General features: G+C 40.0%; 1 protein-coding gene and 1 long non-coding RNA gene across 6 annotated transcripts in view; one reads left to right on the top strand and one right to left on the bottom strand.

Annotated features, from left to right (window-relative positions):
• Nucleotides 1–18337, bottom strand: part of LOC103246329 (uncharacterized) — a 244336-nt gene that overhangs the window by 222932 nt on the left and 3067 nt on the right. The window lies entirely within an intron of this gene.
• CC2D2A (coiled-coil and C2 domain containing 2A) overlaps nt 11340–18337 on the top strand; it is a 136036-nt gene continuing 129038 nt past the window's right edge. For 3 of the 5 annotated variants that reach the window (XM_073012502.1, XM_073012503.1, XM_073012504.1), the window contains exons 1-2: nt 11340–11523; nt 17339–17395. In XM_073012502.1, the coding sequence (XP_072868603.1) occupies nt 17357–17395 (39 nt within the window). In that variant the 5' untranslated portion in view covers nt 11340–11523; nt 17339–17356. The remainder of the gene's footprint in view (nt 11524–17338; nt 17396–18337) is intronic. The other 2 variants (XM_073012501.1, XM_038008690.2) reach the window with 1 other exon arrangement.

The following is an 18337-nucleotide window of genomic DNA, read 5'->3' as shown; positions in this document are numbered from 1 at the left end:
AACAGCTAGAGGGTGAGGATTTTTTTCTTAATCATCTTTGAATCTCTAGTACTTTGCACCACATCTGCCATGTGGCAGGCACTAAATAAATGTCAGATGGATGAATAAATTGATGGAAAGATACATTTTAATTTGAAATTAAACATCAACTAAAACCAAAAGCTACCTGCCTTGCTACTCAATTAGCAAATGACAGATTTAAGATTTGAGGCCAGCAGTTCAGTTTCACACTAAATGCTACCACTCCTAAAGGACCCCCTCACTGGCCCTAGGAACCCCCTCCTACTAGTGACGACTTTCCCAGATTTAACAGATGCAGCCTTTCTGGCTCTTTGAATCCACACAGCTGATTCGAAAGTAGGTTGTGTTTTATAGACTCTCAGTCATAAGTTTGTGTTTTTTAGACTCTCAGTCATATGTTTTTTAGATTCTCAGTCATAAGTTTTTGTCCTTAAATAAGGACTCAGTGAAGGCTTTGCTTTGTGTATTGGTTTGTTCCTTCACTCACACAAGATATTTACTGAGTGTCTACTATGCACCAGGAGCTTCCCTGAGCAATGGAAACCCAGCAGGAAAGACAAAATGATGTGTCAACAGCTATGCTAGTGGTAAGCACTGGAAGGATAAAGAAAGAAGAAAGCCTTGTTAATGATGATGGATCCTTCTCCGGTGTTAGCAGAGACTTGAATTAGGAGGGTGTCTTGAAGGTCTCAAGCATACATTAGTATCATGGAGAAAGTGTGAGTGATTCTCAAGGTCCCTTGGGAAAAATAACCCAGGCTGGCAGTGAAGAGAGAAAATCTCCATATAGGAAGGTGCAAACTTACGCTCAACACTGATCCCCAATCATTATTCCCAAAATTTACTTGCCTTTTGAGAATTTTAGCAATCTCCACTGATCCCATCATTCTTGCTCCTGAAATTATTCTTCTTTACTTTACCCTCTCATTTTGAGCATGGATATAAATTCTTTCTGTAATTCCCCCACAGCATAGATGAGTCTCTAAGGGAACAATTATAAGATTTTACAGATGTGTCAGAGATAAGAGGGAAAAATTATAACACAGAGAATTACTAAAAGCTGGCAACTAGATATGATGGCACTTGTGATCCACAAAATTTAGTCCACCCTCGTGAAGCTGGCTGGGTCCCTGTACTGCTTACTGTTGAACAGTACATGGCAGTGTCCATCTTTTCCTGCCAGGAAAATCCTCTACTATGGCAAATCCCCTCAGAGTCCAAGCCCCAGACAGCAGAATGGTGCATAGTGGCAGGCAACCCTTTGTCCTCTGCTCCAAATTCCATCTCTCAAATAGTGAGAACACAAGCAGATACCAATTTATGGATAGAGTTTACTCCAGAAATCTATTTGCTAGTCAGTTCTTTGGAATCTGCCATGCATTTCCAAAAACATCAACAGTGACTGAGATCAGAGGCAAGTCCATGAAAATTCTATTTATACCCTAGTCCATCTAAGGATGCTGGAAACATAGCTTCTCAATTTAGCAGAACTCAGGAAACAAGTATAGATGCTCCTGGGTACTTTTTTAAAACCAATCTATCCTCTGTACCAATATAAGCCCCCAAACCCTCACAGGTCCCCAAGCTTCTGCATCAGAGGGTAAAGCAAAGTTGTCTCAACCAGGAGCTGTGCCTACAAACAGCAAAGAGTTGAAAATTCTTGAGCTGGAAGAGCAGAGAGGTCATTCTTATATTGAATCTAGAAAACTGCCTTTTTCCCAAGTATCTTTAGCAATTGCTGCATTGGAAGGAAATACAGTACAATTTGTGGCATCACAGGGCACAAGAACATGAAAGATGGATCAGGCTGTGCAGGAAAGCAAAACCTACTTTTTAATCAGGAGGGTATGATCAGCTAATCCTCTGTCTAGTAAGCTCAGTAAGTCTCCTTGGACAAGATCTTGTTTCAATGGAGAGTCCTGTGAGCAACTCATCTTGATTATGCAGATGTAAGGCAAGTGGACACCCACTGCCCTGGAAAATGAGAATATAACATCATTTTCTGTGGCATGACTGATGCTCCCCAATTTTCCAAATGCCCCTTGTGCTCTTTGACATACATTGAATACAACTGCAAAGGGAGCCAAGAAACCTTGTAGGGGAAAAGTAAATTTTGATATTAATTTCTTTTCTGCTGAATGTCAATAGCATTAAAAACTCAGTGATAAACTTGGCTGGTTAAAACTGAGATCGATCAGCCAAAAAGGATACTTGCCTCTATGGAGGGGAATGCAACATGAGAAAAGGGGGTTTGTGGGCTGTGGATTGGTGACCATGGTTCAAACTGGAACTCAGAGAATGTTGGGCTCCGGGAGGGTCCATTCCTGGTTTAAATGTAACCTGGGATTGAGGTCTTAAAACCTGCCAAATTCGGGAAGCAGAAGCAGATCATATGGGTGTAAACTATATTGGAGAAACAGGGTTTCTCAACCTCAGCACCCTTGACATACATGGACAGATAATTTTTTTTATGTTGGAATGGCAGTGCAGGGACAGTTCTATGCATTGTAAGATGTTTAGCAGTATTCCTGGCTTCTACCCACGAGATGTCAATAGCACTCCTTTCCCCCTACTAAGCTGTGACAACCAAAAATATCCCCAAACTTTGCCAAATGTCCAAGAGGGTCAACACTGGTTGAAAAGCACTAGTATAACCTGAAAGAGAGTAAACCTGGAATCTCAAATGTGAGGCAGCTGGTATGAGTATATGGACTAGCAGGCGTATACGTGTAGCTGACAGCAAAATTGCTTAGACTTCCTGGGAAACATTTCCAGCAGTAATTGACTAGCTACTTCTCTCTCCATTGGCATTTGTACAAAGGGTTACCCTTTGAATCAAGTGAGCCCCTCAAGATTTATAAGCAATTCTAGATAGCAATGAAGCTTCAAGATGGAGACATTACATGTCCTGCTAAAAAAGGAAAGAACATTTTCAAGCAACCACACAGAAAATGAAAGAGTTGTGATGATATTTGTACACTAAGCTGGTGAAGCAGGTCCTGCCAGTGAGATGCATTTAAGGGAAGTAGCTGGAGAGAAGAGAATATAAAAATTGTAAAAAAATATCCTTTTCAACAAAAATAATAAAAATTTACTACTTATACTGGAACAGCAGTTTTCTCTGATATGCAAGAGCATCTCTAGTTAATTCAAATTATGGCATGACTCTCTAAATAAAAAGAGTCTTACAGCATTTTATTCTCCATAGCTCCAACAGCTCTCTTAGAAAGCGAGAATGTTGTGAAATGCAGCAAATAAGAAGACAGTGTGCAATTCAAAACAGTTTGAAAATCATAGCACTAGAGGAAGAAAATTAAATGCTTTAGTAGCGATAAAATAAAAACGGGCTACACAGTCAATGTATCTGAGTCAATAAGTGTTTCTCTCTATTTACCATAAACACAAGAGGTTCCAATTTGCTGGAATTCAAGTTATGTTTGAGGGAGAGAGGTATCTAATTTAGTAAACTGGAAAAGATAAATCCAAAATCGAAAGGCATGGTTTTACAAAATTTATGATTCAAAAGTCATTATTCAGCATCCAACCTAAACCTTATTTTAGTGAGATTTTCCCTTGTGATAAATTTTTCTTTCGGAGAGAATGAATCAACTACAATCAAAAGTAGTATAAAATTCAAAGAACCAGTAAGAATGACACATTCATCCAAAGCTACGATTGTGTTTCACATGTACAGGTGTGAAAGGCATATTTTAGCCATTTATTGACCTAAATAATGCACCATTGCAGCTTTACCCCAAAGAGAATGTAGCATAGTAGTCTCACATTGGGCTGTATAATTTTTAATGTTGTACAGTATCCTAGTCTCCCAAAGAGGCTTCAAATGCATCATGCTTTAGTGGCATTATCCTCAAAGGCATTGAATGCATTTGCTTATTTTTTTAGGTATATGTGTGTCACATACTGAATGTTTGTGTTCCCTGCAAAATTCATATGTCGAAGACCTACCCCAAAATGTGATGGTATTTGAAGCTGGGGTCTTGGGAAGGTGATTAGGTTCAGAAGAGATCATGAGGGTGGGGCTTCCATGATAGGATTGGTGTCCTTATAAGAAGAGAGAGCAGGGCTCACTTGATCTCTAGCCTGTGAGGACATAGATAGAAGGTGACCATCTACAAGCCAGGAAGGGAACCCTCACCAGAACCTGACCATGTTGCTCTCTGTTCTCAAACTTCCATCATCTAGGACTGCAGGAAATAAATGTCTGTTGTTTAAGCTACTCAGTCTATGGTATTTTGTTATGGCAGTCCAAGCCAACTAAGACAACATGTCCTTTAATACATTTTCTGCTGCTATAAAATAATACCACAGACTGTGTAATTTATAAAGAAAACAGATTTATTTGGCTCACAGTGCTGGAGGCTGGGAAGTCCAAGATTGAGGAGTGGCATCTGGTGAGGGTCTTCTTGCTGCATCATAACATACTGAAAGGATCACATGGTGAGCAAACTGAGACAGAGAGAGGATGGGGGCGGAACTCATCCTTTTTACCAGAAAACTACTCCTGTGATCATTAACTCACTCCCTCAATGACAGCATTAATGCATTCATAAGGGTGGTGCCTCCATGACCTAATCACCTTTCAAAGGTCCCACCTCTCTCAACACTGTTATGATAGCAATTAAACTTCAACATGAATTGTGGAAAAAAACATTTAAACTATAGCAACATGTAAAAAGTATGTACCTCAGAATTCCATGTAAAAAAATCATGAATGTACTTCATTCATTCATTCATTCATTCATATGTTTCATTTATTTAAAGATGTAACTCCTATAGTTGTCATTGTTGCATAACAAATGACCCGAAAATGTAGTGGTTTAAAATAATTATTTTAGAATGCACATGGATTCTGGGAGACAGGAATTTGAACAGAGCACACTTAGTTCACCAATCTCTGCTTCATAATGTCTGGAGTCTTCACTGAGAGAACTTGAACCTGAGGAGGCAACTAAACAACTTGGGGCTGGAATCATCCGAATGTTTGTTCACTCTCATGTTTAGAGCCCTGGCTAGGACGATTCAGGCTAGGACTGCCAACACAGTGTGTATGTGTGGCCTTCGCATGTGGCCTGGCTCCCTCATAGCATGGTGGTCTCAAAGTAGTCAGACTTGTCACATGGTGGGTCAGGGTTCTAAGTATAAAAGTTTGGGCAAATAACACAGAAACCACATCATCTTTCATGGCTTAGCCTCATGATTCAGCCAGAAAGCCAGCATCACTTCTGCTATACTCTCTTGGTCAATACAGTTACTAATCCACTCAGTTACAAATAGAGAAAAGATAGACCCCACTTCTTGATTAAAGGGGTGTCAAAGAATTTGGGGTTTTGTTTATAAAGCCACCATAGAGGCACACCAAGCAGAGCACAGGATGTTTATTATTAGGAATAATAAAAGGAATATGACTGAAAGTCTATCAGAGTTTTAAAATAATAAAGAATATTTTGAAACACCATATGTTAATCAATTTAAAAAGAAAAAGGACAATTTCCTAAAAACATATAATATACTAAAACTGAAATAAGAAGAAATGTAAAACGTGAATACGTTTGTAGGGACTAAAGAAATTGAGTCTGTGGTCAGAATGCTAGTTACAACCACCCACACACATACAACAATTCTCAAAAAAAGATATACAAATGGCCAATACATACAATGGAGCATGATGGTCTACATCACTACTCATCAGGGAAATACAAATTAAAACTACAGTGAGATACCACTTCATACCTTCTATGATGGCCATAATTTAAAAAACTAAAAATGGCCAGGTGCAGTGGCTCACACATGTAATGTCAGTACTTTGGGAGGCCAAGGTGAGTGGATCACCTGAGGTCAGGAGTTCAAGACCAGCCTGGCCAAGATGGCAAAACTCCGTCTCTACTAAGAATACAAAAAAAAAAAAATTAACCAGGCATGGCGGCAGGTGCCTGTAATCCCAGCTACTCAGAAGATTGAGGCAGGGGAATAGCTTGAATCCAGGAGGCAGAGGTTGCAGTGAGCCAAGATCGTGCCACTGCACTCCAGCCCAGACAACAGAGAGAGGCTCAGTCTCAAATAAAATAATAAAAAAAAATAAAAACAGCAAGTGTTGGCAAGGATGCGCAGAAATTGGAACTCTTGTACAGGGCTACTGGGAATGTAAAAAGGTGCAGCCACTGTGGAAAATAATTCAGCAGCTCCTCAAAAGTTAAACAGAATTGCCATACAATCCAGCAATTCCACTTCTAGGTATTTACCCAAAAGAATTGAAAACAGATACTCAAACCAATACTTTGAAGCAAACGTTCACTGCAGTATTATTCAAAATAGCTAAAAGGTGGAAACAACCCAAATGTCCATCAGCAGATGAATGGAAAAACAAAATGTGGTCTATATATACAACGGAATATTGTTCAGCCTTAAAAAGGAATGACGTACTGATATATGCTACAACATAGATGACCCTTGGAAACATTATACTAAGTAAACTAAACAAGACGCAAAAGGACAATATTGTAATAATCCACTTATATGAAATATCTAGAATAGGCAAATGTATAGAGCCAGAAAGTAATTTAAAGTTTACCAAGGGGTAATGAGGGAAGGGAGAATGGGTTATTATTTAATGGGTGTAGAGTTTCTGTTTGGAGTGATGAAAAAGTTTTGGAAGCATAGTGGTGACAGTTGCACAACATTGCAACTGTGCTAAAAAACTATTAAATTATACACTTTAAAATGGGTAAGCTGGCTATGTTATATACATTTTACCATAATTTTTAAAAAGTTATTAGACCCAGACAATTGTATAGAGTTCACAGAAATGATAAAGCTAATTTTACCTGAACTGTTACAGAGATGAGCGAGAGAGAAACATTAGCCTGCTTTTTTTTTGAGGTTAGACTATCCTTTATCCTAAAATGCGACAAGAATAATACAAGGCTGATCTCAGCTAAGAACATAAATGCAAAAATTTCTAGAAAGTGGTAACTAAATCCAATATTAATTTTTGAAGTATCTTGACAAAATTGAGTATATCCCAGGAATGCAAGCAGAATTTGACATTAAAAAAAACCTGAGAATGCAATTCTCTACACTAACAGATGAAAGAATAAAAATACTATTTATTTATCTCAAAAGATGTAGAAAAAAGCTTGTGATAATGTGATTAACATTTATCCTTGATTAAAAACTCTTTAGCCAACTAGGAACACTTAACCAAAAGAATGAGATTTTTGTGTTATGATTTAAAATAAATTTGCTAGATTCATTTATTTTGCTTACATAAGAACTTTTGCAAGTAATGGTGTTTTGGAATTATACTTTTTAATATTTTTGGAACTTAACAAGAAGTTGTATAATTCTTATGAATTAGTTCAGTATTAAAGATCAAAGAGGACATGCCCAGTTAGCTCAGCTGGCAGAGCATGAAACTTTTAAAAGATCAGGGAGGTAATAATCAAATGGTTAATTAGCATAAGAGTGGTGAATAAGTCCTCCCTCTCATAGCAGTTGACCATTTCAAGTAGATAATCTCTTACAGTAAACATTCATATTTTTTTTCACTTAATAAGCCTTACAACATTTACTATGTGCCAGGACTGTCCTAAGCACTTTACAATTATTAACTTAACAAATCTCCTAACAACCCTCTGGAATAGTTACTATTATTGAACCTCAGTTTCCTACAGAGAAGGAAACTGAAACCTAGAAAGGTTAAGGAAGTTGACCAAGATCCCTCAGTTGTAAGATAGAGCATTCAACTTCTTTCTCTCTCCTCTCCCTCTGGTACTGTACTGGATATGGTGGATCTCATCAATTTCTCCCTGTATCTTTTACCTACTCCTTCCTGTTTTCCATCTCTCTGTGCCACATTTCAATTTTTTAAACCTATCTTTTGCATCTCTTCAGCTCTCTCATCTACAGTTTAGCACATTCTTTGACTTTTATGTAAATTCATGACTGTATTATTTATTTCTAAAAGTTCTATCTGGTTCCTTTTTGAGTGTGTCTGATCTTTTTGATAGTGTCTCACTCTTCTTTCATATTTTCAAATCCTCCTTTTATCTTCTTGAATAGCTGGTCATTGTTATTTTTCCATTCTTCATCTGATTATTGTATTGCAAGAAACTCTTGAGCATCTAATAGTGTCCTCTGGTTTGTCTGTGGACTCTTGAGTGTTTCTCTTGTGTTTTCTAATTTTGGCTTGTGAGCTCATCTTCCTCTACACTTATTTGTGGACTTGAAGGTGTGTTCCTCCAGAAAAGTTTTGGAATAACTTGTGCCTGGCACTCCACAGGGATACAGTAGCCAAAGGCCACTTTTCAAAAGTTGTCACTTAGGGGCCTCCTAAAAGATATAAGGAGCATAAATAAAGCAAACTGCATGGTGCAAACCAATGGTTGTAAATTCTTCACGTTTTTCTCACGACATGCAGAATACAAGCCAATACAGACAAGTTTTCTTATTGTCTTCTTGTACCAGCACTAGATAGTAGATCGTCCCCTTCAATTGGAAAATATATTCTTTCATACAGTTGTTCTTATATTACTCCTTTGGTAAATTATACTTTTCCATTTTCATGGTTCTCTCTTTTTATAACTATGAGCATTAAATTTCATAGCCTGAGATCCTTTAATGTTTTTTGTAATGCCTTTCTGTAAGGGCAATATGCTAGCTTTTTTATTGGAGGATCCAGAAATGTCGGTATGTAGGGTCTGTGCTTTATAATCATTCAGATTTTCCAGAAAATAATTTTCTACTTTCTCCAGTTCTGTATAGGTAGAGGCAGGATGGGGGAGCCAATGGTATATTCTTGGTTGTCTAAGTTCTTGAGAAAAGTTCAGAAAGGGCCCTGCAACATCTCCATTTCATATCAGTTTTCAGTCCTGAGACACACTCACTTTCTGCAGTAACTGGGAACTTGAGACAGAGAGTCTCTGGTTTAACTTCCCTAGGGGAAAAAAAAAAAAAAAAATCTCCTATGGGCAGCAGAAGATGAGGCAGATGTGGAGGACAGAAATTATGCCTGAGGAATGGGCATTTTTCAGGCTGCCAAGAAAAAGGATCCTGAGGATCAATCCTTTAATATATAGACTTTCAAATCTTCCTGCATTTTCAGCCCCATATCTCTCCCCACCTTCCTTAGTCTATGGTTGTATTAGTTTCCTGGGGCTGTTGTAACAAAGTACCACACACTGAGTGGCTTAAACAGCAGAAATTTTCTCACAATTCAGGAGACTAGAAATTTGAAATCAGGGTGTTGCAGGGTTGATTCTTTGATTCAAGAGACAGTCTGTTCCAGGCCTCTCTCCTGGCTGCTGATAGCCTTGAGTGTTCCCTGGCTCGGAGATGGTGCTCTCCCCATGTCTTCGTGTTGCCTTTCTTCTATTGTGTCTATCTCTGAATCCAAATTTCCCCTTTTGTAAGGACACAATCATCTTGGATTAGATCTCACTCTAATGACTTCATTTTAATGTGATTACCTCTGTAAATACCCTGCTCCAAATAAGGTCCCATTCTGAAATACTGAGGTTAGGACCTCAGCATCTTTGGGGGTGAGAGAGAACACGATTCAGCTATGACACTGCTGCCCCAAATCCTGAGCTGTTGAAGTTCTACAGAGTAAATCAGCTCATTTCCTTGTATTCATGCCTACCTGCATACCCCATCATACACACACACAGATACATAAACATACATACACATACAGAGACACAAACACAAATACACTGACACATATGCATGCATACAGGCCGTGTCAAAAAAAGTACTCTGGATTTATTTTAATTCGGTATGGTAAGATACACAGACACAAAATGACTGGCACAAAAGAAGAAGTTTATACTTAACAGATCCCTAGAAACAAGAAGCATGGTGTCTTGGGTCGTTTTCTGCTGTTGTAACAGAATACACAGACTGGGCAATTTATAACGAACAGAAATTTATTTCTCACAGTTCTGATGGCTGGGAAGTCCAAGATCAAGAGGCTGGCATCCTGCAAGGGTCTTCTTGCTGCACCATCCTATGGTGCAAGGCAAGAGAACATGAGAGCAAGAAAGAGAAAGAGAGAAAAGGAGGTCAAACTCATTTCTTTTATAAGGAATCCACTCTTGCAATAATGGCATTAATACATTCATGAGGGCAGAGCCCTACAGCCTAATCGCCTCTCATTAGGTCCCGCCTCCCCACAACAATGTGTTAGGGATTAAGTTTCCAATACATGCTTTTGGGGAGACACATACAAATCATAGAACATGGAATGCGACACAGGACCACATAGGGAAGAACCAGTGTTGGTCAGAAGGCAGAAGGGAGACAGCAGAGTACAGAGCAGAGCCTTTACTAGGGTTTTCCCAGGAAGGAATAGGTGACACAGGGTAGGGTGCTGAGTAAATTTAGGACTAGATAGCTTGAATAATCGTGGTGTTCTCTGGGCTATAGTGGTCTGCTATCTGGACCTGGGGTGACTTGGGACAGGAGGAATATTGGCTTAGTGTGTGAGAGTTTGAAAATGGAGATGGTTGGTTGTGTGGGCTCTGGATTGGCTGGCTTGTATATGAGACTTTGCATATTTCAGGGGAATCATTTGCTATCTCTAGAAATTAGCTAACCTAGGAGAATCAGTTTCTCCAGGATCAAGGCTCCAAATGCCAGGGCATCAAGAATACAGTCAATACACATACACACAAACGTACACACAAAATACACACAGATACAGATACACACAAACACATGTGCACATACACACTAGTCTATTTGGAGTGTGGTTTCCTTGGCTCCATTCATTCTATTACTCTTCCATTCATTCTATTACTCTACTTTGCCTCTTTCTTCTCTCTTTTTTTTTTTCTTTTCAACTTTTTTGAGCCATAACATTTATATCCGTTTTCAGGAATTGCAGTGGGATTCAGAGAATAGGCAAAGATTAAACTTGTGCATTCAACCTTCCACTTTTAACTGGAAAACACTTGAGCGCAACACTGCAGGTGCTGCTGGTACCCTGCAGCACCTCCACAGAGCTTTTGCTGCTGCCACGTTAGACAGCTTCACCATGTAATGATGACCTTTTAAGATTCTAAATCGCCCCACCTCTGAGCCTGTTCTTCATTGGAAATGCAAGACGACCAGATGACATGAGGGAGGGGCGGCTCTTAAGGCTTAATCTAATTTCCAGTGCTGCCCATGTTGATTTCTCTCAGTCCTTCTGCTGCAGGCTGTGCGTCTCTGCTTACCCAGCATGCTTGTACTCCACTACTGGAAGTAACCTGTCACTTTAAAGGAAAAAAAAAAGCCACCGAGTGACCTTCCTTAGGAACGGGTTGCTAAGCTGGTGTTTTTGCTCCAAGACATGGCTGCAGCTTCCCAGGGAGGAGCCCAGAGGCATCTCCAACACTCAGCCTTTCCCTCCGGACCCTTTAAAAAGATTCTACAGCACCATCTCTCTCCACTTCCATCCTAGAAAGCAGAATCTGCAAAGTGCCTTTTGTAAAGTTTCTTAAGGTAAATCAGTCCCTAACCGGACTTTGGGCTGCAACAATGATTTCCTGTTTTCAGTTACCCGGCTTGAAATTCAGTCTCTCCCGGATACCATGAGGCTGGATTTAATGAATTGTAAATTTAGGGGCTCTCACCATTATTTATGTTTTTACTTTCTGAAATGGGAACATAGACCATGACTTGGTGGCTTTGATTTGAGCTGCTATCTGGTATCTGGTTTGCAGGAAATGTAAGTCCAGTTCATCACAAGCCCTGAGTGAAAATGCTCTCTGACCAAAGCTCTGTGAAACATTAGCTGCATGTTGCACTTACGGGCCTTTTAGTTCAAACTGGCTTAAGGGGAGAAGCACTAGTTGCTGCGAAATACACTTTTCTTGGTATTAGACAGAGAAAGGGCTACTAACCACAGTGCTGAGAGTTGCTGTGCTTTCCAAAGACTTCAAGAAAATCTACTGGCTACAACTTAAGCTGACTGTTTGTTTCCCCCTCATTGCAAAGAGGTGCTATGAAAAGCTAATAAAGTCAAAAAAGATATATGTTTGCTATTGCATTTTCATATAACCTTTTCTGCAAATAAATTCAGTGCCAGCATGAAATCTCTCTCTCTCTCTCTCTCTCTCTCTATATATATATATATATATCTCCTAGAGCTCACTTATAGAGTCATTCATTCAAACATTTATGGAGCATCAACAATGCACCAGGCAATGAACTTAAGTTTAGAGGGTGCAAACATAAATTAGACCAGGTCAGAAGCTCAGAGTTTGCTGGGAAAATAGACCTATAAACACATGATAAGAGTACAATGAGCTAAGTGCCATAAGAGATTTATAAAAACACTGAAAGCACAGCGGGATGACATCCAGGGAGGGGCTTCCAGCACTTACCACATCGTGTAAATGCACTGGCCATATATCATATAACACAGCTCAAATATGGTCCCCACATGTACTCTTCAAAGCCAATGTATATTATATTGAGCTGATTCAATGATTCTATAAAGCTATTTGTCACTAACCTTATGCTAAGGGAAACTGCAGCTGGAATAACTTATAGAATAAGACAATGTATTCCAAAAGAATGTATGTGGCACCTCCCCAGGTGTCCAAGCTCCAGGATGGAACAGAAAACTGTTCTCAGGGTGTGAGGAAGAAAATACTCCTGGGTAGAAGTGCGGGAGGTTGCAGAAGCACCATACATGGAAACAGCAAGGCAACTGCCCTGGGCCTGGCTGAAGGCAAGGAGAGATGGAACATGAGTTATGGTAGCTGGGGGTTGAAGATTGGAGCCAAAGGTGGGTGGGCTTGAAAATCACCTAAGGTCTCTTTCAGGACTCCTCTTCTATCCCCCAAGCTCTTTTCCCTCCTCATTCCTTTTTTCCACTTTCCCTCCCCACAATCACGTTTTCTTATTAACAAAACCTACCAATATTGAGAGCCCAGTCTGTGCTAGGCATTTTGCTACACACACTTCATCATTTAGCCCCTTATAAATTAATCATCCTTCAAGGTAGGAAGTATGATTGCAATGTTGCAGACAAAAAAAAATGTGTCTCAGAGAGGGGAGGGCATTGTTCCAAGATCACACAGCTAATAAAAAAAGCCGAAGTTGGAACTCAGGTCCACATATTCCTTGGCAAAGAAATACATGGGCCACTCTTCCTATAAACCCATGTTTTTGCCATCCTGGAGTAGGGCATATATATTGCATGATTTTTTAAGCAAGCAATATAGAGTTGAGATGCATTGTATCTCAACCTCCAGGTATGGCTCTGATCCATTGATGACTCTTAAGAATAGACCATTTATTCAGATGAAGGTGTCGGTACTTTCCTTGAAACAAATGTTTGGTTTTCTGCACTGAGTAAAATAAATAATTGACTTAATGTAGCCTAAGCCTTTTCTCACCAGTGCTTCACAGCTTTCAACTGTAAATATTTCCAGAATAGTGGGCTATTCTGGAAAGCATAGAATAATTATTGATGCCATTGCAAAAGCAAGAATAAATGGTGAGATGGAGGGGTAGAGTGGAGTGAGGGAGGACTTGGGAATCAGAGTCTCGGGGTCAAGTTCTGGATGTGACATTTAATAATTATAACCTTGGGCAAATCATGCAAACTGTCAGAGCCTCAGTTTACTCATACACAAATTGCGGCACATACTGCTAAGCTAGACATGTTATTGTGAGGACTAAAGAGAACATATGTCTAGAGTTAGCACAAAATAAGTGTGCAGTAAATCATAGCTATTTTGATGTTGCCAGTAGGAATATGTTAACAAGTACCAATGCATAAGATGATGGCAAGCTGCATATTATAACCAGGCAGTATTGATTTATCTTTTCTTAGCAACAGTGTTCATATAAAAAGTAAATTTCGTTGTCATTTGATTTCCTTAGAAACTCATTTAAAGAAAATGATCAGGAAAGAATGAGGAGAAACGAAAATCCCATTACATTTTTCATTTTCTACTTCTATTTTTTATTTCATATAAAGCATTTTTTAACTTATAGAGAACTTTTTTTAGTTACTAAAATATTTCACAGGTTTTTTGTTTGTTTGTTTTGTTTTGTTTTGTTTCAGTTTGCAATGACCGGAGTTGTTTATTGGAGAACTCTTGTGTACGTTTACATTTCATCCTTATTATCCACCCCCTCATTCACTCTAGGTTACCTTCTTGCCTCTCTATTTTCTCAGCTGCTTTTACATTTTCCTTCCTTTATTTTTTGTACGCTGTGATGAAGTTTGTAGAGAAGACAATAGAATTTCAGATGTTTTATTTCCCTTTAACATGGTAATTCCCCTGTAGGGTCAGTGAAACCTTGAGCTCAGATGAGCTGCTTAAATGACCTGACCAAGTCCCAGTTAAGATTTGGGTTCCATGGATATTAGAAAGGGCTTATGATTTGTCAGCCATATGCCTGTTGTTTCTCCACATGGTTTCTCACTTAATCCTCACAGAAGACTAGAAAAAACAGTGGAGCTTTAAATAGTCCCAGAATGTGGCTATGGAACCACAGGCAATAAGTCAGTGACAAGTATATATTGAATGTCCATGATGTCCCATAATCCTAGTCTCTGGAGGTAAACAATAAACAAAATAATGTTTCTGCCCTCTTGTAGCTATATTTTAATGGATATAGGCTGACATTAACAAGTATGTATGTTGAGTGGTGATAAGTACTATGAAAAAATCATTGTAAGGTAGTTAAGGAATTCCAGGAGGGTGCTGGGAGGAGATCATTGTGTTGCGAATGGTCAGGGAAGAGCTCTCTGATAATGAAATTTCTGCAGAGACTGGAAGAAAGTGAAAGAGCAAGAGCCATGCAGATATCTTGGGGAAAAGGAGAAGTAGGTGGCAGGAACCGCAGGTGCAAAGGTCCTGAGGCAAGAGGATTCAAGTGCAAATCACACAGGGCTTGTAGGCCTTGGAAAAAACTTTCGGTTTTACTCTGTGGACAAAGGGAAATCACTGGAGGATTTTGAGTGAAGCAACGTCATGATGTCACTCAAATTTTTATCAATTTGCACTGGCTTCAATGCGGAGAATATGGTAGCCCAGCAATGTGGGAAGGTGAGAAATTAGGAGGTACTTGCAGTAGATTTCAAGAGAGAAGATGGTGTTTGACCATGGTGATAATAGTGGAAATGTTTAGAAGTGATTAGATCCTGAATATGATTTGAAGCCCAAACTGGCCGGATTTCTGATGGATTGAGTGTGGTGTGTCATGTGAGACTGGGAAAGGAGTTAAGAATGACTGCAAGGTTTCTGGCCTGAGCAAAATGGATTTCTGTGTATTACAACAGAAAAACTGCAGTACAAAGCAGGCTCAGGAATAAAAGCAAAGAACTTTATCTGAGGTATGTCAAGCCAAGTGAAGGTGTCCATCAAGCAGATACTTGAGTCTGGAATTCTGGGGAGATGTCTGGACCCAGGATGTAAATTTGGGAAGTATCAGCATGCAGATGGTGTTTAAAGCCAACAGACATGATGAGACGGCCAGAGGAATGAAAACAGGCAGAGCTAAGCCCCAGAGCACTCCAACCTTTGGTGGTCTGAGAGATGGGGAGAAACCAGCAAAGGAGTTTGAGAAGGAGCAGTCAGTGGGTAAGAGGAAAACCAAGAAAGAACTTGTCCCAGGAGCCAACTGAAGAAAGTATCTCCAAAGAAAGGGATGGGTGACTTTCATCACTAAATGTCTCTGACCTTTCCGTGCCTGGCTGATTTCACCCACAAGTAAATGAGAAGATGCAAATGACAAACATGGCATGTTCTCACTTACGTGTGGGATCTAAAAATCAAAATCATTGCACTCATGGAGATAGAGAAGAGAAGGATGGTTACCAGAGGCTGGGAAATGTAGTCAGGGGTTGGGGAAGGTTGTCTAATGGATACAAAAAAAAAATAGAAAGAATGAATAAGACCTAGTATTTGATAACACAATGAAAGGACTATAGTCAATAATAATTTAATCGTACATTTAAAAATAACTAAAAGAGTATAAATGGATTGTTCGTAACACAAAGGATAAATGCTTGAGGGGATAGATACCCAATTTTCCGTGATGTGATTAAGCTTCGCATGCCTGTACCCAAATATCTCAGGTACCTCATAAATATATACACCCACAAAAATGTACCCACAAAAATTAAAAACGTAGAAAATGTTTTAAATGTCTCTGACCAAGTCAAGTAAGATGAGGACTGAGAATTGATCACCAGACATGGCAAGGCCGGGGTCACTGGAGATGAATCATTGGCAAGAGGAGTTGAAGAGCATGCTAGACCCCAAAAATAAAAACAAACTGGAAAGAGAGGGAATGTTTTGAGGGATTTTTCTATAATTGTTGAAAACTTGAGCAACAGCTAGAAAGAGAAGTAAAGTTAAGAGAGGGCTTTTTTTGGCTGGGAGCGGTGGCTCACGCCTGTAATCCCAGCACTTTGTGAGGGCAAAGCAGGCTGATCACAAGGTCAGGAGTTCAAGACCCACCTGACCAACATGGTAAAACTGACCCTACTAAAAATACAAAAATTAGCCAGGCGTGGTGGCACGCACCTGTAATCCCAGCTACTCAGGAGACTGAGGCAAGAGAATCGCTTGAACCTGGGAGGCGGAGGTTGCAGTGAACCAAGATCATGCCACTGCACTCCAGCCTAGGCAACAGAGTGAGACGCAGTCTCAAAAAAAAAAAAAAAAAAAACTGTTGGGGGGCTTTTTTAAAGGAAGGGAAAAATTACAGCATTTTTTTCCACTGGTAAGAATGAGCCAATAGAGCAGGAAGAAAATCCAGGTGAAAGTGAAGAATAGTCAGGATCAAGGGCCTGGAGGGGGAGGAATGATAGGGCCCAGTGCACTATTGAAGGAGGGGCCCCATGGGGACATGGGGATTCATAGTAGCAAGTGGAAGCAGAGGAGGTGGCGGTGGCTCAATGTGGTAGGAGAGGAAGGGGATGCAGAAGCCCTCTCTGGTCTTGTCTTTTTACTTAGTGAAATAAGGGCCAAGGTCAAGGGCAGAGAGTGCGGCGGGGCAGTAGCAGAGAGGAACTGTAAAATGGTCCTTCTGGAGCTGGATTCCAACCAGTGCCATCCAACTCTATGGGCACAGTAAAGATGTAGGGACAGGGAGACCTGGCATCCTTCCTTTCCTCTGGCACTTATCTCCACCAGTCCTGGGGTCTGCCAGGGTTCCTGTGAGTGGAAAGTCTACTCAGCTCAAACACTTCACTTACCATCACGGCGAGCCTCATATATATCCATAGTAAGAGAAGCAGTATTTCATTGATTTCAAGATGCCTGACTTCTTCATTATTCTTTGTCAGGAACCCATCCCAGCCAAAATGAATCCCAGGGAAGAAAAAGTAAAAATAATTACAGAGGTAAGTGGCCACTTCGATGTCCTCTAGGGATGTGTTTGTGTGTGCATGCTTATGTTACACTTGCTTGTGAATGAGGAAGTTAGGCCAACCAGCATCTATTGCACATGTTAAAAGACAAGCTTTACATGAATTAAATTCAGCAGAGTCTAATTGTACAAAGAACAATTTGTGAATTGGGCAGCCCTCAGAACCTGAAGAGACTCAGAGAGCTCTACTCTGCTCTGTGGGCAGACAGCATCTATGGACTGAAGATGGAAGTAGAGTACAGACACAGCTGGATTAGCTACACCTCAGCGTTGCCTTATTTAAACATGATCTGATCAGTAGGCCACCTGTGATTGACTGAAGCTCAGCTGCTGTGATTGGCTGAGACTCAGCTAACTGCTACAGAAGTACACTTTAAGTCAGTCTTCTTTCAGTTAGTTTACTAAGATTGCAGTTTGTTATGTAAGAACTCAAAGTAGAGTTATCCTCAACCCACATTTAGTTTAACACACACCTACTAAATGCACCCTGAGGGTGCTTATCAGATATGTGGTGGAGAAGGGGAGGTGGATGGTGAAGGAAATGCAGTCCTGCTGACATTCCAAGATCTTACTTCTACCTGAATGCTCTGAAGCTGTTTTGTCACTGTTCTATGAACTCTGACACATAGCAGCTCTAAGTTACTACCTATTATTGGGCCTAGCTCTGCCTGAAGCACGCTGATTTCTAAAGACATTCAGAGTGAAGGTAACAATTGTAGACACCCGCTAATAGAAGCCTCTGTCCATGGAGTCCTGCAATTTCTGACTCATTGTGTGTAAAAACTCATTAAAGCACTGCCCACACCAGAGAAGGGAGGCTGTCTAGTTTGGAGACTGCAGACCATCCAACAAAAGAGAGTATTCCTCTCAATCCTTACTTCTCTCTCATTTCAAGGGCTCACTGGCTTGAGACAAC

Source organism: Chlorocebus sabaeus, chromosome 27, assembly GCF_047675955.1.
Source record: "Chlorocebus sabaeus isolate Y175 chromosome 27, mChlSab1.0.hap1, whole genome shotgun sequence".
In the NCBI taxonomy this organism is placed as follows: domain Eukaryota; kingdom Metazoa; phylum Chordata; class Mammalia; order Primates; family Cercopithecidae; genus Chlorocebus; species Chlorocebus sabaeus.
The sequence above is the reverse complement of the archived record's forward strand: the minus strand, read 5'-3'. Positions and strand labels throughout refer to the sequence as shown.